General features: G+C 40.0%; 1 protein-coding gene across 6 annotated transcripts in view; it reads right to left on the reverse strand.

Moving 5' to 3' along the window:
• The window catches only part of LOC126161898 (transmembrane channel-like protein 5), a 297,583-nt gene that overhangs the window by 87,600 nt on the left and 190,587 nt on the right, over positions 1-19,396 (reverse strand). For all 6 annotated transcript variants that reach the window (XM_049918048.1, XM_049918045.1, XM_049918047.1 and 3 more), the window contains exons 10-11: positions 15,638-15,870; positions 3,430-3,550 (exon numbers count right to left, since the gene is read on the reverse strand). In XM_049918048.1, coding sequence (XP_049774005.1) covers positions 3,430-3,550; positions 15,638-15,870 — 354 coding nt within the window. The remainder of the gene's footprint in view (positions 1-3,429; positions 3,551-15,637; positions 15,871-19,396) is intronic.

The following is a 19,396-nucleotide window of genomic DNA, read 5'->3' on the forward strand; positions in this document are numbered from 1 at the left end:
TAGCCTCTCCCCGATGTTGTTCAATCTGTATATTGAGCAAGCAGTAAAAGAAACAAAAGAAAAATTCGGAGCAGGTATTAAAATCCATGGAGAAGAAATAAAAACTTTGAGGTTTGCTGATGACATTGTAAGTCTGTCAGAGACAGAAAAGGACCTGGAAGAGAAGTTGAACAGAATGGACAGTATATTGAAAGGGGATATAAGATGAACATCAACAAAAGCAAAACGAGGATAATGGAATGTAGTCGAATTAAATCAGGTGATGCTGCGGGAATTAGATTAGGAAATGAGACACTTAAAGTAGTAAAGGAGTTTTGCTATTTGGGGAGCAAAATAACTGATGATGGTTGAAGTAGAGAGGATATAAAATGTAGACTGGCAATGGGAAGGAAAGCGTTTCTGAAGAAGAGAAATTTATTAACATCGAGTATAGATTTAAGCGTCAGGAAGTCGTTTCTGAAAGTATTTGTATGGGGTGTAGCCATGAATGGAAGTGAAACATGGGCGATAAATAGTTTGGAAAAGAAGAGAATAGAAGCTTTCGAAATGTGGTGCTACAGAAGAATGCTGAAGATTAGATGGATAGATCACATAACTAATGAGGAGGTAGTGAATAGAATTGGGGAGAAGAGGAGTTCGTGGCACAAATTGACTAGAGGAAGGGATTGGTTGGTAGGACATGTTCTGAGGCATCAAGGGATCACCAATTTAGTATTGGATGGCAGAGTGGAAGGTAAAAATCGTAGAGGGAGACCAAGAGAGGAATACACTAACCAGATTCAGAAGGATGTAGGCTGTACTGGGAGATGATGAAGCTTGCACAGGATAGAGGAGCATGGAGAGCTGGACCAAGCCAGCCTCAGGACTGAAGACCACAACAACAACAACAAAATAAACTTCAGCACAAACAGAAAACTGCACTGCATTTACACTCTAAATGGTCTCTCAATAGTTACTGACAATACGTAGTAACACATCTAACACATTGGAAATGCAATCTGCTAAAGAGACTTCCCACAGAAAGGCTTGCACCAGTGAATTAGCCACACAGAAAATTAGTACCATACCGAGATGCCAATCAGTAATGGACTGATACATAAGCATTAAGTTGAGCACTGTAACTCAGCATTGGATCTCATGCTCTTCTTCAGAGCACAACACATAGATCCATTTTTGATTTTTGTATTCAAAATGTTGTGTTGGCCTCTGCATCATACACAAAAGTACACATGTTTCTTATAAATTCCTAATGTGCTTAATGTTTAGATTCAGTTAGCACAGTGGCATCAGAGATTCTACCAAAGCAAGTAATGGTATGTATGAGGTGTTAGTTCATAGTTGCTAATTTCTCAGTACTGTGTTGGTTCCTGACAAACAATAATGAACTGTGAAATATGACAGTACCTATTGGTTTCAAGACATTTAAATAAACTTTTCTGTGGCCATCAGTGTGTGTGTGTGTGTGTGTGTGTGTGTGTGTGTGTGTGTGTGTACTATTGCTAGAAAAGGACCTAGTGCTTGAAACTGTAGATGAGTGGCTGCCTTTCCCTTATTTTACATATTGCTCCAATTGGGAATTTCCATCATTGTTATTCATAACAGCTGAAATATCAATGGACTGTTTCTTTTACAATAATAGCCTATCAATATGTTCAAAATTTATCTTACATTCACTTCACTGTTGTATTCATCTTTTTTCTGAAACAAATTTGTAGAGAGATCGAGAGCGATGTAAGGGGTCTGTTGCCTTGCAAAGTGGAGGACAGGTACATTGCAGAATAAATGCAAATACAAGGAGGTCACAACATTAGATTTAGTGAACAATAACACTGGAGGAAGACTACAGACAAACTTGCAATGAAAGTTGAACAAGAAGTCATCATATGCACTGACTAACAAATTATGGCTAACATCGGTTATTTTAAATTCTGCACTACACTATCACTGGCAATGAGAAAGAGATTCTCTTCAAGCAAATCAAATTATGCTGGACTTTCTGAATGCTTTTCAAAAGTCCATGCTTCATAGAAAAATACCGATAACATTTATGAGATGTTTTTCTCAATGTATAGTTAAACATGAAGGAGTGATCCATTGGTGACTGCTTTCTTCAAACTAAACCTTAAATGCAGATATATACTACTATTAGCTGGATGGCCTTCTGATGAACTGTGAGGCAACTGCTTATTTCAAGAGAATTGTTATTTTATGACATTTCATGTCAACAATGGAAGGAAATATATGGGTATAACAGAAAAGAGGAAGTTACTGAAATTCAACTGACACTTCCTACTGTATATACTGCATTCCCTAATATGGCATTTACAGACTACCATCTGTTTTAAGTTCTCCACAATGAGAAGAAATATCTGATGCAGAAGGCTGCCATGGATATGGCACAGAAGGCAAAATGTTATTAAAATGCTGCTTTATGTATGGGATAGCAACAAATTCATAATTACATATAATTAAACTCTTTCTATGCTTATGTTCAGTTGGCATACTTAAGCAACAACAAAATCTGATTAATTGGTTGCATTCATTTTTAGATATAAAAAAGAATTAGGTGACACCAGTGCAGCAACATGAAACATTAAATCTTTGCTTTCCAGAACCAAAGAGATTTTACTAAATAGGCCAAGGGAAGCCAGACCTAAGCTTGACTACATTAAACTTTAAATAATTCCACTCATTCTTTACTAGCACACTGTTGGGCTTCAGTTTACATTTGGGGATGCAACGGACTTTTTGATTTCTTTTGTTTCTTCATTATCTAGGTCTTTGCCTCCCAATGAAAAATCTATGATTGCAGCACCTGATGAAGGAACAATCTCCACACATCTGTGCTCTTTCTGATAACTTACTGTGTCACTTATTAGTAATTAGAGTCAGCTATACTGAGTTTATTATTATTGACTAGTACTTTTATCCAAACTTTTATAGTTTTAATTTCCTGTCCATTACATGCCCTGTTTTAATAGTACTAAGTAAAAGTAGTTTATTCACCAAGTGGTGGTAGGGGAAAACACATATAAGGGTTGAATAAATGTGCAAGCTTTGTAGCCAGCGGCCTCCTCTTCTGGCACAAAGGCTGAAGGGAAGAAAGAGGGACGAATGAGGAATGAAGAAACAGGACTGGTGAGGCGTAGGAAATGGGGAAAGTTTGGAAAAGTTTCTCAGGACCCTGGGTCAGACTGGGGCAGTCCCCAACAGTCTTTCCTTCTCATGCCAACCAGTAAGTCTTCCCTGACCTGGACTTCTGAACAGCTTTTCTGAACTCTCCCCATTTCCTAAACCAGGCCAGTCCTTCTCCTTTATCCCTCTTCCTTCCCTTTCAACCCTTCTGACAGAAGAAGGAGCTGCTAGCTTTGGAAGTGGACCAGATGAATATACAGATCATTTACTATTAATACAATACTTTCTACTAACCTGAGAACTGGATGGATGGAACCAGTAGACCACAATAGCCATGATAGCAACAATTTCAAGAAGAAAAACTCTTACCAGGTTAACATAAAGTGCTATTCGAGGACTCTCATAATCTTCAAGCCTGCAAGTGCAAAAAAAGAAACCAATTAATAAATTACCAAAATTATTATATATGATATGCCTGATGCAGGAAAATTATCATGTGAACAAAGTCAGCTGCAGTACAGACAGTTAACTTATAAAACCAACAAAAGCAGCTATTTGCTCTTATTCTGAGAATAAATTAATCTATCTTAATTACACATATTATTTTTAATCAAACAACAGGAAGTCCAGGATGGAATAACAACAACATTATGAACAGTGTACACTGCTATTCACTATGTAGAGGAGACATTGAGTCACAGACAGGCACAATAAAATGAATGCTATACATTTTAACTTTTGGCCAAAATCCTTCTTCTAAATTAGAAAGCACACACACATTCACACAAGTGCATCATTCCCCCCCCCCCCCTCCCCCCTACACACACGCACACGCACACGCACACGCACACGCACACGCACACGCACACGCACACGCACACGCACACGCACACGCACACGCACACGCACACGCACACGCACACGCACACGCACACGCACACGCACACGCACACGCACACGCACACGCACACGCACACGCACACGCACACGCACACGCACACGCACACGCACACGCACACGCACACGCACACGCACACGCACACGCACACGCACACACACACGCACACACACACACACACGCACACACACACACACACACGCGCGCGCGCGACCAATGTCTCTGGCTGCTGCTGGCCAGCACATCTCTGAAATCCAAAGGCTCTGCAAGAATAACAATTCCTTGAAAGGATTACTTGGGTTAAAAAGGATATCTTAGATTATTAGTGTTCAACACTTCGCTCTGATAATATCTGTTAAAACTCCTATCTGATTAATAAACGAGTCTAGTTTTCACAGAAGTGTTGTAAGTCAAATAGTTTCAAGTATGTTCAAGTATGTCCAGATATTTTCTCAACCAAGATAAAACCAGAAGGAAAGAAAAACCAATAATGATCTGCAGAGGACGATCACAGCACCGCTGCAACAGCAGACTACATCACGGTGGGAACAAGGTGCAAGTGGCATGTTTCCATTTAAATAGTTGAATGACTAATAGAGAACACTCTACAAATTTTGGTGACAGGCTACTGCATCACAATGGTATCCAATTTATCCTTTAGATGATACCTAAGTAACTTGCTGCAAAACTCAAAACGATGTATAAAGATATGCAAGAACTATGCAGTACTTAGTGGGAATCCATCACTGCCATGCTTTGGTGCTTCATGATGACTAAATTTCTCACATGTAACATTGGGTGAACTCCAACTGAACCACCCATCTTGGGCACAGTAAGATTTGCACCAGCCCACTATCTACCAGCTCTAAGCTATATCCTACTTCCTGCAATATACAGATCCACTGCAGTCAACAGTGTGTCCAAGAAGGTTCTTCAAAGCCGAAAATTATGAAGAAATATGTATATCAATGACATACAAAGAAATGAACAGCTATGAACCTGATCGCCACTAATTTCAACCCAATAAATGAGTGGCAGCAATCTGAGAAATTCTGTACATAACTTCCCCAGCCAACTTTGAACTGCAACATAAGACATGGTCAACCTTCAAGTGGATCAGGACCAACAACAACAGGTATGCTGATGGGATTTGTAACTGGAATACAGTACCTTCCCCACTGTGTGATTGCAGTACTGAAAGATTGACAATCTGTTGCATGCAGCCTGAGAGCGTACAGGGGACATCCATAAAATTTTCTTACAGTGGCAATGAGTGCAATAATTGTAACAACAACCTGGATATCCAACAGTGAATTTTGTGATATTTTTGTTACTATTATCAACTGCTAATTACTGTATATTATGTTTTAAGCTTTACAATATGTCTTAACATCTTACATCTTTACAACGTTGTAATGCGAATTTACATTATATCTTCTGTAAAGTTCGTCATCATCAAGGCCTCCATCTGTTTTTGTGTTGGTAGATTTTCTCTCACTAAAGCAACCAACATCTCGTCTTTGTTTCCTTTCCTTTCCAGCCCATTCTGTTCCGTTCTGGATTTCTTTAACTTGGTCTGGTCATCTCTTTTTAGAAGTCCAACTGGTCTTTGTCATTGCAGCTTCCTCGCCAAATACTGGTGAGAAATACAGTTTGGTTACACCTGCTTCAAATAATGAAACCACTCCAGTCTCACTGCCCTCAGTTCTTTCTCCATGGTCACTCCCACTCGCAGGTCTCTCCTGATGACCTTATCCCAATATCATCTTGTCTTTTGCAGAGCAAATCTAAGGAATTCCATTTCACAAGCTTGTAATCTTATGTGTCTTTTGGCTGCGACAAAGCTCTCCAAATTACTGGAAATGATGGAAAGAAGGGAAGTTCTGAATATGTTCTGTTTAACTCTTAGAAGAACGGCTTTATCCCTGACAAGTCTCTGTACTAGACTGATGAATCTGAATCCTTGGATTACCTTGTTCAGAACCTCAACATTGCAGTCTTATTACTTATCACAGTATTACCAAGACATGTGAAGTTCGTCACATTATTGATGTTCTTACCCTCCAAAAATGGGTTAAATGGAGTGGATGATCAACACATTCGCAATGTTACTGTCTTGTTGTTCCCCACAGTTAACCAAAACTCCTCACAGTGATGATCATGTTACCTTCTGCTACTATTATATTCTGCAGGCGCTATCTATACTGGCATCTTTTGCCAATTTCTTAAGATTCAGCAAGTACCTGTTAGAGATTAACAACACTATTAGAAAGCATCTAGCAAGAGCTATGAAATAGCACTGATCAACACCACAAAGTATGAATTTAAATGAACATAATCTCTTTCCAAGCGATACACATGAAGTAATATTGAAATATGTTAATAAAATCCTGACGCAGTTGATTTTAGAGAAGAAATAGATAACAGCTTGACTAGATCATGGATGCCAGGCTATCCTACAAGTTGCATATCCAGCTGCCAGATATATGGACGAACGTCGCCACAGAGCATGTCATAACATGTAGGTCAAATGGGCCCAAGGAGATCAGGCACAGAAGATCAGGCAGATTTGGGTTAAGTTGAGCATGAGTGTTTATAAGTGAAATGAGCAAATGACATATTGATTAACTTGTTAAACAGCCTAAAGCAGAACTATTTCATATAAAAATTTCATGGAGGCTGTGGACCCAGCTATCATTTAACTTCTTAATAGTAAGTTTGCCATTTTTTGTTCTGAATTCAAATTTCTCAGGATCCAGAATGGAAAAGAAGCACATAGTGCCAAAGCTCTAGCTTGCCTTTTATTCTTTTGTTTTAAACTATTTTATTACACTGATCAATTAGGTATTTGTCCACAGATGTGACAATTAATACTATTAAGTATTTACTGAATAATCTGTTTAATTAAACTTGCTTGGGATGTGCAGATGTTTCTGTGTAATACAGTTACGTATTTATGAAAATCCAATCATTTGAAAAATTTAACATACAGATCAATTTCAGGACACTGCCAAAACTAAACCATCTTTAGCCATACATGGTACAAGTTCATCTTCAATATTGACAGAGAAGCAACTGACTGTCAGAATTATTTGAAAATAAATTGATTTGGGATGTAAAAGACACAAAAGCCAAAAAATATAATTATTTGGTAACAGAAATGACTGGACCAGGCAATGAGCCATTAACTGTTGTAGAAAGGACCAGATTCACAAGACTCCTAGAACGAGCTCTCCCCTCCAACAATATGCCAGGTATTTCTCAAAAAATTGCTCCTGACTTCTGCAACAGAACGTGGAGGGGGGGGGGGGGGGGAGATCAAAAGGAACATTTCAGTTGTTCTCACGGTATATGAATGCATGGTGTCTGTTGTTTCATATAATTTGATAGTCCTAGCCGAGCAATGGATCTACCATCTTCAGTGTGGATGCACAAATATGTCTGACCTCCTGTGGGAATCTCAGACAGCTAGCTTGGAGAAAATGGGCAGGTACTGTGGATTGGTGGCACTTGATGGGAGTGTGGATCGGCTGTGAGGCACACCAAAATGGTCCATGCAGTTGCGCTAATGTTGTGTTCTGGATGGTGCAATGGTTACTGCATCTGCCCAGTAAGCAGGAGATCCTGAGTTTGAATCCTGATCTGGTACACATTTTCACTCGTTGCCGCTGATTCCGCATAATGTCCCAATGCAACTGATAGCAGTGCCCCCTCCCTTTCCTTTCCTTTCCTTTCCTTTCCTCCCATCTTCACATTCAGTTTACATATAATGCTCTCACAGTTTTTACAACTTCTGATATTTGGAACTGTTTGGATAACAACACCTGTTTTCCGAGTTTCATTGATTGTCTCCTAAATTCCAGCTAGAACTTGGGAGTTCTTTCCTAGGTTCTCGCTTTGGAAAAAATATAACAACGGAGACTACTGGGATACTGACCAGAGCAAAATACATTTCCTCATTCATGACAGTGGCACTAGCATGGTGAAAGACGTTCCAGTGGCTGAGTATGAGTTTGCTCGATGTTTCATCCATTTGCTTCAGATGGTTGTAACCGAGTCACTGAACATCACCTTTTACAAAATTAGCTGCAAATAGTTTATTTCTTGACATGTGGAATAACCGGGTCTACTGCTGGATGTCTGTCTCACTCTGGCACAATAATTCGGCCACGTAACTCGTCACCTTTTTCAGGTGCTACCTGAGACTGCCGTATTGGTGGATCTTTTCCAGTATTTATGCCCAGAGAGCACTGGGTGCTCTCTTTGCCATCTGCGCCCGCCTGGTGCTGTTTGTAATGTGTTGTGTCTTCCCCGGTGCTCCCTCAGATGTCCGCTCCCGACTTGGTCGCCATCTGTGGCAGCTGTCTGAGGCCTCTCCTGTGTTGGGCGTTCCGTTCGTGGTCCGTGCCCACCTGATGCTGCTCCTGAGGTTTTGGCCCTTCCCTGGTGCACCCACTGACGTTTGCACCCGGCTTGTCCACCATCTGTGGTCGTGGCAGCTGTCAGGGGCCGGACCTGCATTTGGCGTTCCGTTCGTGGTCCGCGCCCGCCCGGCACTGCTCCTGAGGTGTTGACACTTCCCTGGTGCTCTGACGGACGTCCGCGCCTGCCTCGTCCACCATCTCTAGTTGTGGCAGCTGTCTGAGGCCCATCTCACATTGAGCGCTCTGTTCGCGGTCCGTGCCCGCCTGGCACTCCTTGTAATGTGTTGTCTCTTCCCCGGTGCTCCCTCGGACGTCCGCGCCTGACTTGGTCGCCATCTGTGGCAGCTCTCTGAGGCCTGTCCTGTGTCTGGTGTTCCGTTCGCGGTCTGCACCCGCCCTGCGCTGCTCCTGAGGTGTTGGCACTTCCCTGGTGCTCCGATGGTCGTCCGCGCTCGGCTCGTCCATCATCTGCCGTTGTGGCGACTGTCAGAGGCCCGTCCTGCGTCGGGAGTTGCATTCGCGGTCCACGCCCGCCTGGTGCTGCTCCTGTGGTGTTACTACTTTTTGAGGAGTTTCTTGGTTCCTTTCGTTGGGCCCTGATAACCTCCAGAGCCAGGCTCCACGCCGAGTTGAGCTGGTAATCGCTGTCTCAATTTATTAGGTTGTCTGTGACCTTGATCTCGATGGCCTCCTTTATGACACAGTCCCAAAATCTTAGCGTCTGTGTCACAATTTTGGTGTTGTTGTTTTCCATTGAGTGATCGAGCTCCAGACAGTGCTCCGCTATGGCAGATTTGGTTGCCTGTCCGAGTCTGGTGTGCCTCTGGTGTTCTTTGCACCTGACATCAACTGTCCTGGTTGTCTGGCCAATGTATGACTTTCCACACTGGCATGGGATGTTGTAAATGCCTGGTTTATGTAGCCCCAGGTCGTCCTTCACACTCCCTAGCACTGTCCCAATTTTGGAGGGTGGACAGAACATACTCTTTATATCATATTTTGAAATAATTCTGCTGGTCTTTGCAGAAATAGGTCCAGCATATGGCAGGTATGCCACCTTCTTCGCCTCCTATGGCTCCTCTTCTGTTCCCTGTGGTTGGCTGGTAGCACGAAGTGCCCTTTAGATGTCTGTGGAGGAGTATCTATTTCTGCTGAACACCAGTTGTAGCTGTTCTATCTCTGTGGCCAGACTTTCTGCATCTGACGGAGCCCGAGCCCTGTGAACTAATGTTTTCAAGACTCCATTCTTCTGTGCCGGGTGGTGGCAGCTACTGGCTTGAAGGTATAAGTCAGTGTGGGTGGGCTTACGATACACACTGTGCCCCAGAGTGCCATCTGCCTTCCTGTTGACATGGGAGCTGTCCATCCTTCTCTAGCTCCATAGTAAATTTTGTACTTGGGTGGCGTGAATTTAGATGTTCCAAAAAGCCATCAAGCTTCTCCCTGCCATGGGGCCAAATGACAAAAGTGTCATCGACATACCTAAGAAAGCACTTGGGTTGGTAAGTGGCTGATGCAAGTGCCTCCTCTTCGTACCTTTCCATGAAAAGGTTGGCTACCACTGGTGATAAAAGGCTGCCCATTGCCACTCCTTCCGTTTGCTCATAAAATTGACCCCCATAAAGAAAATATGTTGAGGTCAATACATGCTTGAACAGGTCAAGCAGGGCACCATCGAACTCTCTCCAATGATATTGAGTGAATTGGTGAGTGGCACTCGTGTGAAGAGTGACACCACATCCAAACTGACCATGATGTCAGAGTCCACAGTGTGTAGCTGCCTTAGCCGTTGTCGGAAGTCCTCTGAGTTCCGAATGTGGTGTGCTACCTTTCTTGACGCAAGATTCAAGACAAACTATTTGGGGATGTTGAACCTGAAAGAGCTTGACAACAGATCCTATTGTAATTTTGTGAAGAATGTTCCACAAATAGCAGTTCATCTGCAATTACTGCTAAAAGAGGTACAGGGGGTGAGACTGAATCAATTGTGACTCTAACTTCATGACATGTTTTGGGATCGTTTTAATGATGTAGCAAATGAAAATAATTATAGTCAGTGTGATGGTCAAGAAATAGACACAATCACAAGCAATCTAGACTATTATTGAAGACAGTTTGAATCTATCATATTCATGACTCTGATATTTGGTGGTCAGTTAATGTGACAAATTTGACAAAGTTTAACAGAATTTATCTTTCAGTGCTTTGCAACAGTGTATACTGAAAGACTTTCCTAAAAGCTGGCCTTGTTTCTGAAGACAAGCAAAATCACTTATCTCTTAATGCACAGAAATTGATCTTCATTCACTATAATTTGCCTCTAGTTCAACAAGAATACTAACTTAATTTCTGTTAAAATGAATAATAAATGGTATTTTGATTTTGAAACCTTGTTATTTTATTTGTGTTTAGAGTATCTTACAAGTGAATTACATGAAGTTGATTTAATGAAATGTTCACAATTTACTGAAAATCTGGTCTCTGACTTGCCATCTGGTATCCAGCCAAATAGTAAAATTATGCCAGATACCAGACAGTTTCACAAATATATGTTTCATCTCAAGTTGATATATCTATTACAAACTTTCTAAGCCTTTCATGTTGTCACTGGAGTCTACTTAACCATACTTTCTAGAGATATCTCTAGAGCCTTCATAGGTACTGTGATGCTCCTGGACCACTAACCACAGGCAATCAAGATCACAGACAAAAACTGGACATGCAGTGGGAAGTAGAGATGGGTGATCTGCTAATGAATTGATTCAAAGAGCTAGAGTCTTCGACACAGTGAGGGATTGGTGACTCAGAAAGAAAGAGTTGTTGGATCTGAGATGTCTCTCCAATCATGTCAGTGAGCAGAATAGTCTAACATAGCCTGCTACAACAGCATTCCACACAACATGCTGAATTAGTCAGTATAGCATAGATCAATACAGCAAGAGGGTCTCTCGAGCTGCATGCAAGTGGACTCAGTACCTCACTTGGGAGCAAACAAACTGCAAGGAATTGACTTGCAAGAACAGGTGAGCTCACTCTCAGCAAACAACTGTATTACTACTCTTGACTCAGCATGGAGAGGATCACAGGGCAACTCGTGAGCCACCCCCCCCCCCCCCCCCCTCCCTCTTCGGGCTTTCACTGATTCTGCTTGCAGTGCTCTTCGCTCACTCACTAATTCATACTCACAGTTTGACCTGATTACTTTTTGACTCTGCGTTCTCTATTCGAGTTCAACTCGGCACAGATAATGTTCGTTAACTGTATGTATATAACATTATTAAACTTTTCATTTTAAAGCATGTACAGGTTACAGAATACATTGCATGTACATCTGCTCTCATTTGTAGGCTTTAGTATTTAAAAAAGTGCATCTAATAGTAAGTATTTTAATTTTCCATGTAATGTATTTTTAATGCTGCAGGACATTAATCAATCACATTACCTTCACCAAGAAGAGCTTCAAGCATTACCATTTTACCAAACTGGTTAAAAAAGGGAAAATGCCATTATTGTCAGCAGAAAACTTCCTGTAATACTGGCTACTTATGAAACCTGAAGAGATGTCTAAAGTCCAAGCATCCAGCAGTCTGTCTGAAACAGTGTGGGTCAGGAAGCCGATCAAGATCACAATAAACCGATGATTCTTCTGCAGAAATCATTTCTCACAAATTATCCTTACCAATGTCTGCTTCCACGTCAGATGAAGTTCTGCTTCTGGGACATCAAAGTGAATCTCAATCTGTATCAAACCTGCTATTGTCATTTAGTTTCTGAACATCTCCAGATATATTTTCGTTTGTGATCCCCTCATCTCCAACTAGTTTTTGTTTGCAACAACCCATAAATAAATTTGTCGGTGTTATGAAACTAATCCCACAAAATAAACTAATGGCATAACATTAAAAAAGCTCATAAACATTTTTTCCCTAATCATAATTTACAAATTTGAAAAATATTATTAAGTGCTCTAATGCCCAGTTGTTAGTTAACATTAAAAATTACTTCATTACTGTAAAGATGGTGGATGGAAAACTACAAATAATAGTAGTTTCTATGCACTCACAGCAAATTTTACAGAATTACAGTCATAACTTATAGAGTGCTTGCAATCTGAAGAAAGAGACAGTGTAGAAATGATTTCAAATTGCATAAAGGCCCTTATCGCCAAGTATAATATCAAGTTTAAAACCACTTTCAGCATGAAATCAGCTGCCATAGTTTTGAACCTTCCACATCTCACAACCTTTGCACATTATTTAAATCTCACTGTGTAAGTGAAATACAAAAGTCAATACAGAAAACTGTTGATGAGGTAAAGTTTTTTTTTAATTTAATTTTTTAAAATGGTTTGATTTTCATTAGGCAAACTTGTTGCATTAATTAAGCAAACTTGACAAAAAGCAAGAAAATTAAGCAAAGAGATTAATAGCTAACCATTTAGCACCATAATGGGTGGGAAGTCTTTAATTTGGGATGAGTTCATTGATTCCATCAGCCAGTTCCAAGATAGCTTCAACATGGAAGCTGCAGTGATTGTTGAACTAGACAAACATTAATCTGAGGCATATTTGTCTTGAACTAGTGATTCCTTATGTGAATTTAGACAACTGCTGTACTCAACACTTCACCAATTGATCCTGAAAAGATTTAGTAGCCCAGCTACGAGGGCACCCTGTGAGCATATCATTTCAAAAGGAGAACACGTATGCACCACGAAAAGAAACTGATTTACTTCAACTAAATTGCCACTCACCATATAGTGGAGATGTTGAGCAGCAGACAGGCACAACAAAAAGACTGTTAAACAAGTAAGCTTGCAGCCAAAAGGTCTTCTGAAGTAGACAAAACACACACTCACACAAACACAACTTGCAAACACATGACTACTGTGTCTATTTGCCAAGGCCACTCTGTGAGCAATTGTGCATAATGAGAGAAGTAATCTTGGTGATGGGGGTTAAAGATGGGGAGGGATAGCAGGTTTGGGGTGGGGAACGGAAAAGTGCTTCTTGCAGGAGGATACAGGTACAAGGTTAGGAGAGGGCAGGGCAGCTAGATGCAACTGGGAGGTTAAATGGGGGGCAGAAAAGGGGGGAAGAATAGAGATTAAACACTGTGGGTACGTTGGTGGAACAGAAGGCTCTGTAGTGCTGGAGTGGGAACAAGGAAGGGGATGGGCAGATGAAGGACAGTGGCTGATGAGGCTAGGTGTGTTACAGGAAGGTAGGATGTACTGCAGGGAGAGTTTGCACCTGTGCAATTCAGAAAATCTGATGCTGGTAGGAAGGATCCAGATGGCACAGTCTGTGAAGCAATCATCGAAGTTACGAACATTGTGGTGGACAACGTGCTCAGCAAGTGGGTGGTCCATCTGTTTCTTGGCAACAGTTTATATCAGTGACCATTCATGCAGACAGACAGCTTGTTCGTAGTCATGCCCACATAGAATGCAGCACAGTCGTTGCAGCTTAGCTTGTAGTCCACATAACTGCTTTCGCAGCCCTGCCTTCAATGGGATAGGTGATGCTTGTGACCAGGATGGAGTAGGTGGTAATGGGATGATGTATGAGACAGGTCTTGCACCTAGGTCTATTAAAGGGATATGAGCCTGAGACAAGGGGTTGGGTAAAAGTGTGGAGTAGGGATAGACAAGGATATTGTGCAAGTTCAGTGGGTGGTGGAATACCACTGTGGTAAGGATGGGAAGCATACTTGGTAGGACATGTCTCATTTCAGGGCACAGAGAGTGTTAGTTGGAACCCTGGTAGGGAATGCGATTCAGTTGCTACAGTCCTGGATGGTACTGAGTCATGAAGTGAATGCTCCTATGTGGCCAAATGATGGGACTTGGTGGGTGACTGAAGAGAGAAGCACAGGTGACCTGTCTCTATACAAGGCTGGGAGGGTAATTGCAGTCTGTGAAGGCCTCAGTGAGATATTTCAAGAGGGACTGCTTGTCACTACAGATGTATGGCCATGGGTGGATAGTTTAGCCCCCCGCCCCGTCTGCAACTCAACATCTCCACCATATAGTGAGTAGCAATCTAGCCTCTTCATAATACTGTCATTATTTCACCCTGGATTTTCTATTGTTTTATTTTACTTTGACTAAACTTTTTGATTATGTCTTCTTCTTAGACATCTATATAGTCATGTTAAAAGTAAATGCAAGCTGTATATAACTTCAAGAACTACAAAGTACACTTCAGTTATATTTTGTTTTCAAAAAAATTACAAACAAATAACAAGAATGAGTTATTTTCCTAATATCCAAATTTGATAAAAATATTCAGAATTTTGTGACAATATTTCTATTTTACTGATGACAAAATTAATGCCTTTTGCGAATACAAGATATATAATGGTAAATTATTAATCCTCTTTCTACATTCTTTCAAAAACGGATAAACAAAGGGAAAAATACTGGAACATTGACACTGAAAAAAAAAAAAAAACAGCAATGCTTCTTCCTTTTATTTATTTCACTAATGTGAATGGTGAGTGAGTAGTTCTTAGCCAGACCCTGAAAACAATGGTTTTTCCACCTCTGATGGAGAGAGGTGACCAAGCTAAAGCAATATGTGAAATGACAGTCCTGGGAAATAAGGACAAAATAAAAATGACAAGCTAGGAATAAGTGATATAAGAAAATAGCAAAATGAGAAATAAGAAAGTAGAAATGACTCATATGATGTCCATGAAAGGAGAATATATCAGAAAAAGACAAAATGTAATGATAAGCCAAGGTGCAGTATGTAAAATAGTGGATTACATACATACAAAGGATGAAAAGCAATGGCAGGTGTACAATGAGGAAATATGAAACAGTGGCTGCCCACATGTTCAAAATTTAACTCAATAAAGATAATGAAATATGTTTAATAAAGGCAATGAGATATGCTTAATACAGAAAACACCAGTAACGGGCCAACAAACACACTAAAAATACAACACTAATGACTGATATGTATAATTCGTCTTTCTTCTTCTATTCTTTCTGCTGCTCTGTTCACCCATTTGTTTATGTGACTTAAACAGAGGAAAATTTATTCTCAACTCTCATTTATTTGCTCAGACATAATAAATGTCTCTGTTTACTCTAAGAATTTGTATCTATTTTACATGGTCATAATTCTCTATTTAATCTCTTTTTTTCTAATCTACACAGTGTTTTGCTTACCTTAAGAGAATGGACAAGAGCCATGGTGCTACCACCATGATAACTGTAATAATCAGGGGCAACATATAGTTCCAATCAAGAGGTTTCTTATCGAGCACTAGCCATATGGCTGCTCCAGTTCCAATAAAAATAGCAGCTGCTGATAAATTTACCACAAGACGTACCAAAATGATTTTCAACCATGATTTCCAGTTGTGTTTCTTTAACTCCTTGTAATCCTCAGCAAGAAGTTCCTATGTTCAAAATATATGTGTAATATAAGTAAATAACATAGAATTAAAATGAGAAAGCCACAACAGAAAGTATTAAGGCCCATTCATAAGTAGTAAATGAGAATCAGAATGACACACAAACAATGACAACTAAAGGAGGCTACTAAGGCAAATTGAAGACCATAATATAAAAATAAGAAATATTTATGCAGTTAGTTTCTTCATAGTCTAAAAATTCATTTTCTTTTACTTTTACAGAGGAAAGGGAATAAAGGTGCAGTGCAAGAAACTGAGAAAGGAAAATATAGCACACATATAATGCAGCACGAAGAAATATGTATTTGTGATTACAGTTATCAAATCCTTTACTGGATTGTTATAAGATAAACTTGATAAAAACATAAATCAGCACCAATAAATATTAATGATCAAAATTAATCACAAGCTGAAAAAAAAGGTTATTAGAGAATGGATAGTCTTGATTCTGGAACAGAATCAGTTAGATACTGAAGCAGTCAAACAAAATCTCTTGATAATGCACACACTATGGCAACTTAGACTGAAACTGTTTCGTGTTAGCTGCACCAAGGATGGCACCCCATCCATTGCAGTGATTCAAATTCCTTTACTCACCAGTTGTCTCAGTAGGCCAAATAACACACATTATGCACAATATTGTGAAATTTTGGATGGAGTACAAAGCAAAAAACTGAATTTACTGTTGTGTTATTGTCTTCAGTCTGAAGACTTGTCTGATGCAGTCTCCACACTCATTTACCCTGTGCAAGTATCTTCATCTCAGAATAACTACTGCAGCCCACACCCATTCAGACTTGTTTACTGCATTCACTTCTTCATCTCCCTATACAATTTTTGTACCCAACATTCTCCTTCAATACCAAATTAAGAAGTGCTTGCTGCCTCAGAATGTGCCCTATCAACGCATCCTTTCTTTTAGGCAAGAATTTCCTGTTACCTAGACAATAGTCTAAAAACACACCTTCAAATTCTGAAATAAAATTAGTTACTGCATTGAAGATTTCTAATATTTTTCAGAATCTTCAGCTGATATTAAAGTTAGAAATTTTAAACTTTGTTTATAGTTATGGAATTAAAAGAAAATTAGAAAATGTGTCACTCTGCAAAAAAAATGAAACAACTTAATATTGGTCACAAAATCTGATAAATTGCTACACTGTACTACAATCACTGCAGAGTGCATAGTTTAAACAAATTTGTACATGTTTAGAGGGTTGGGTTGGGTTGGGGAAAGAGGCCATACAGTGAGGTCATCAGTCTCATTGGATTAGGGAAAGATGGGGAAGGAAGTCGACCGTGTCCAGTCAAGGGAACAATCCCGGCATTTGCCTGAAGTGATTTAGGAAAATCACAGAAAACCGAAATCAGAATGGCCGGATGTGGGATTGAACTGTCGTCCTCCTGAATGCGAGTCCAGTGTGCTAACCACTGAGCCACCTTACTTGGTACCATGTTTAGAAACCGACCCAATGATAAACTATTTTGAAACAATGATATGCCTGTTTGCATAAGTATATTTGAACAAATGGGTGAGTTAGAATATATTGGACAGGTGGCAGCATCTCTCAGTTTACATAATTTGGTGTTTACTCGTATCATAAGATTAAAATTTTTATACGAGAAAGGTAAACTTTGCAAAAATAATAAAGTAGTGGGACATCTACAGAACAAAAAGCTTATGCTTCAAAGGTGGCACTTACAAATAAATATCATTACCGAGCGCAACAATGTGTAAAGAATAGATTGCTACTCGCTACATAGAGGTTTGTGTTACAGACAGGCACAATGAAAATGCACGCTAGAAATGGTCAGGTCCTAGCACCCAGTGACAATGGCTGTGTGTGTGTGTGTGTGTGTGTGTGTGTGTGTGTGTGTGTGTGTGTGTGTGTGTGTTTTTCATTATACCTGTCTACATCTATACCTACATGACTGCTCTTGCTCTGCAGTTCACACTCAGTTGCCTAGCAAAGGGTTCAATGAACCACTATTACACTATTTCTCTACAGTTCTACTCTCAAACAGTGAGCGGAAAAAATGAACACTTAGAGTGTTCTGTAGAAGCTCGAGTTTGTCTTATTTTATTACGATGATCATTTCTCACTTTGCAGTGGGCGTCAACAAAAAATTTCCGCTTTTCGGGTAGAAAGTTCAAGACTGAAATTTCATGAAAAGACCTTGTCACAACAAAGAATGCTTATGTTTTAATGATTGGCATCTCAACTGGCATATATGATCCATGACACTTTCTTCCATATTTTACAATAATACAAAATGAGCTGCTTTACTTTGAAAGTTTCTGATGTTCAAAATCAAATGGCTCTAAGCACTATGGGACTTGACATCTGAGGTCATCAGTCCCCTAGACTTAGAACTACTTAAACCTAACTAACCTAAGAACATCACACACATCCATGCCCGAGGCAGGATTCGAACCTGCGACCAAAGAAGCCGCGTGGTTCCGGACTGAAGTGCCTAGAACCACTTGGCCACAGCGGCCGGCGTTTCTGATGTCCTTTGCCAATTCTATTCAGCAAAGATCCCATAATGCACAGCAATATTTTAGTGGAAGATGGACAGGCATAGTGTAAGCAGTCTCTTCAGACGATCTGTTGCACCTTGTGAAACTCAATGCCTCCTCTATGTAGTGAGCAGCACTCTATACTTTCCATATTATTGTTATTCCATCCTGGACTTTCTATTGATTCATTAATGGGCTCATCTACACACAAAGAAGAGCACCTGTACTACCCACTGTTCACTATTTAAGAACTGCCTGGCTGTTTGGTGGCATTTAAAGGAGGTTCTTAAACAAATAGTGAGGCTGGGGAGTCATAAGTTTTAATTTATCTATAAAAGTGTGTCAGAAGAATTCAATTGTAAAATCTGGAGAATACTGACACAGCTTCATTGGCAAAGTGTGCCAGGCTTTTCAGCTTTCACTGGTACTGCAGAGAGAGGAGAGCATTTTGGCATACCAATTTAGTCTGTGTTGACAGTGGATGTAAAATTATTCTAACGCTATCTTGTACGAACTTAGAATATACATAGCTGTTTCTATTTATATTGACATGTAAAAATTCAAACAAGAGCAATAAGTCCAATTTTAGCATAGTGATTCATAGCTATTTATTTGTATCCTGTATACCAATACAGTCATAGAATTCAGCCATAACAATTTATGGCAAGTTAACTTTTGGTACATTTGCAATGGATGGTTCTGTAGATTTCGCTGGGAAGGATGTTGGAGTACTCAAGGGTTTATTTACAGTCACACTCAAGAAAATGACGTGTGATATTTCCAATGAGTTTAGTACATGGAAGGGTGATTTGGGGATGGAATTGAGGAGAGAGGAATGAATGTAACAGATAAACATATAAGATGGAACATTTGGGATGGTTGAGATGAAGGAAATTCATTCTTTTGTGAACGAAACATAAACTAGATGAGGATCTCCTTTAAACTGCAGTAATTAGTTTTGACACATAAGACCATTTTTAGACTCAAAAT

The sequence above is a fragment of the Schistocerca cancellata genome, chromosome 2 (assembly GCF_023864275.1).
Source record: "Schistocerca cancellata isolate TAMUIC-IGC-003103 chromosome 2, iqSchCanc2.1, whole genome shotgun sequence".
Taxonomy (NCBI): Eukaryota; Metazoa; Arthropoda; class Insecta; order Orthoptera; family Acrididae; genus Schistocerca; species Schistocerca cancellata.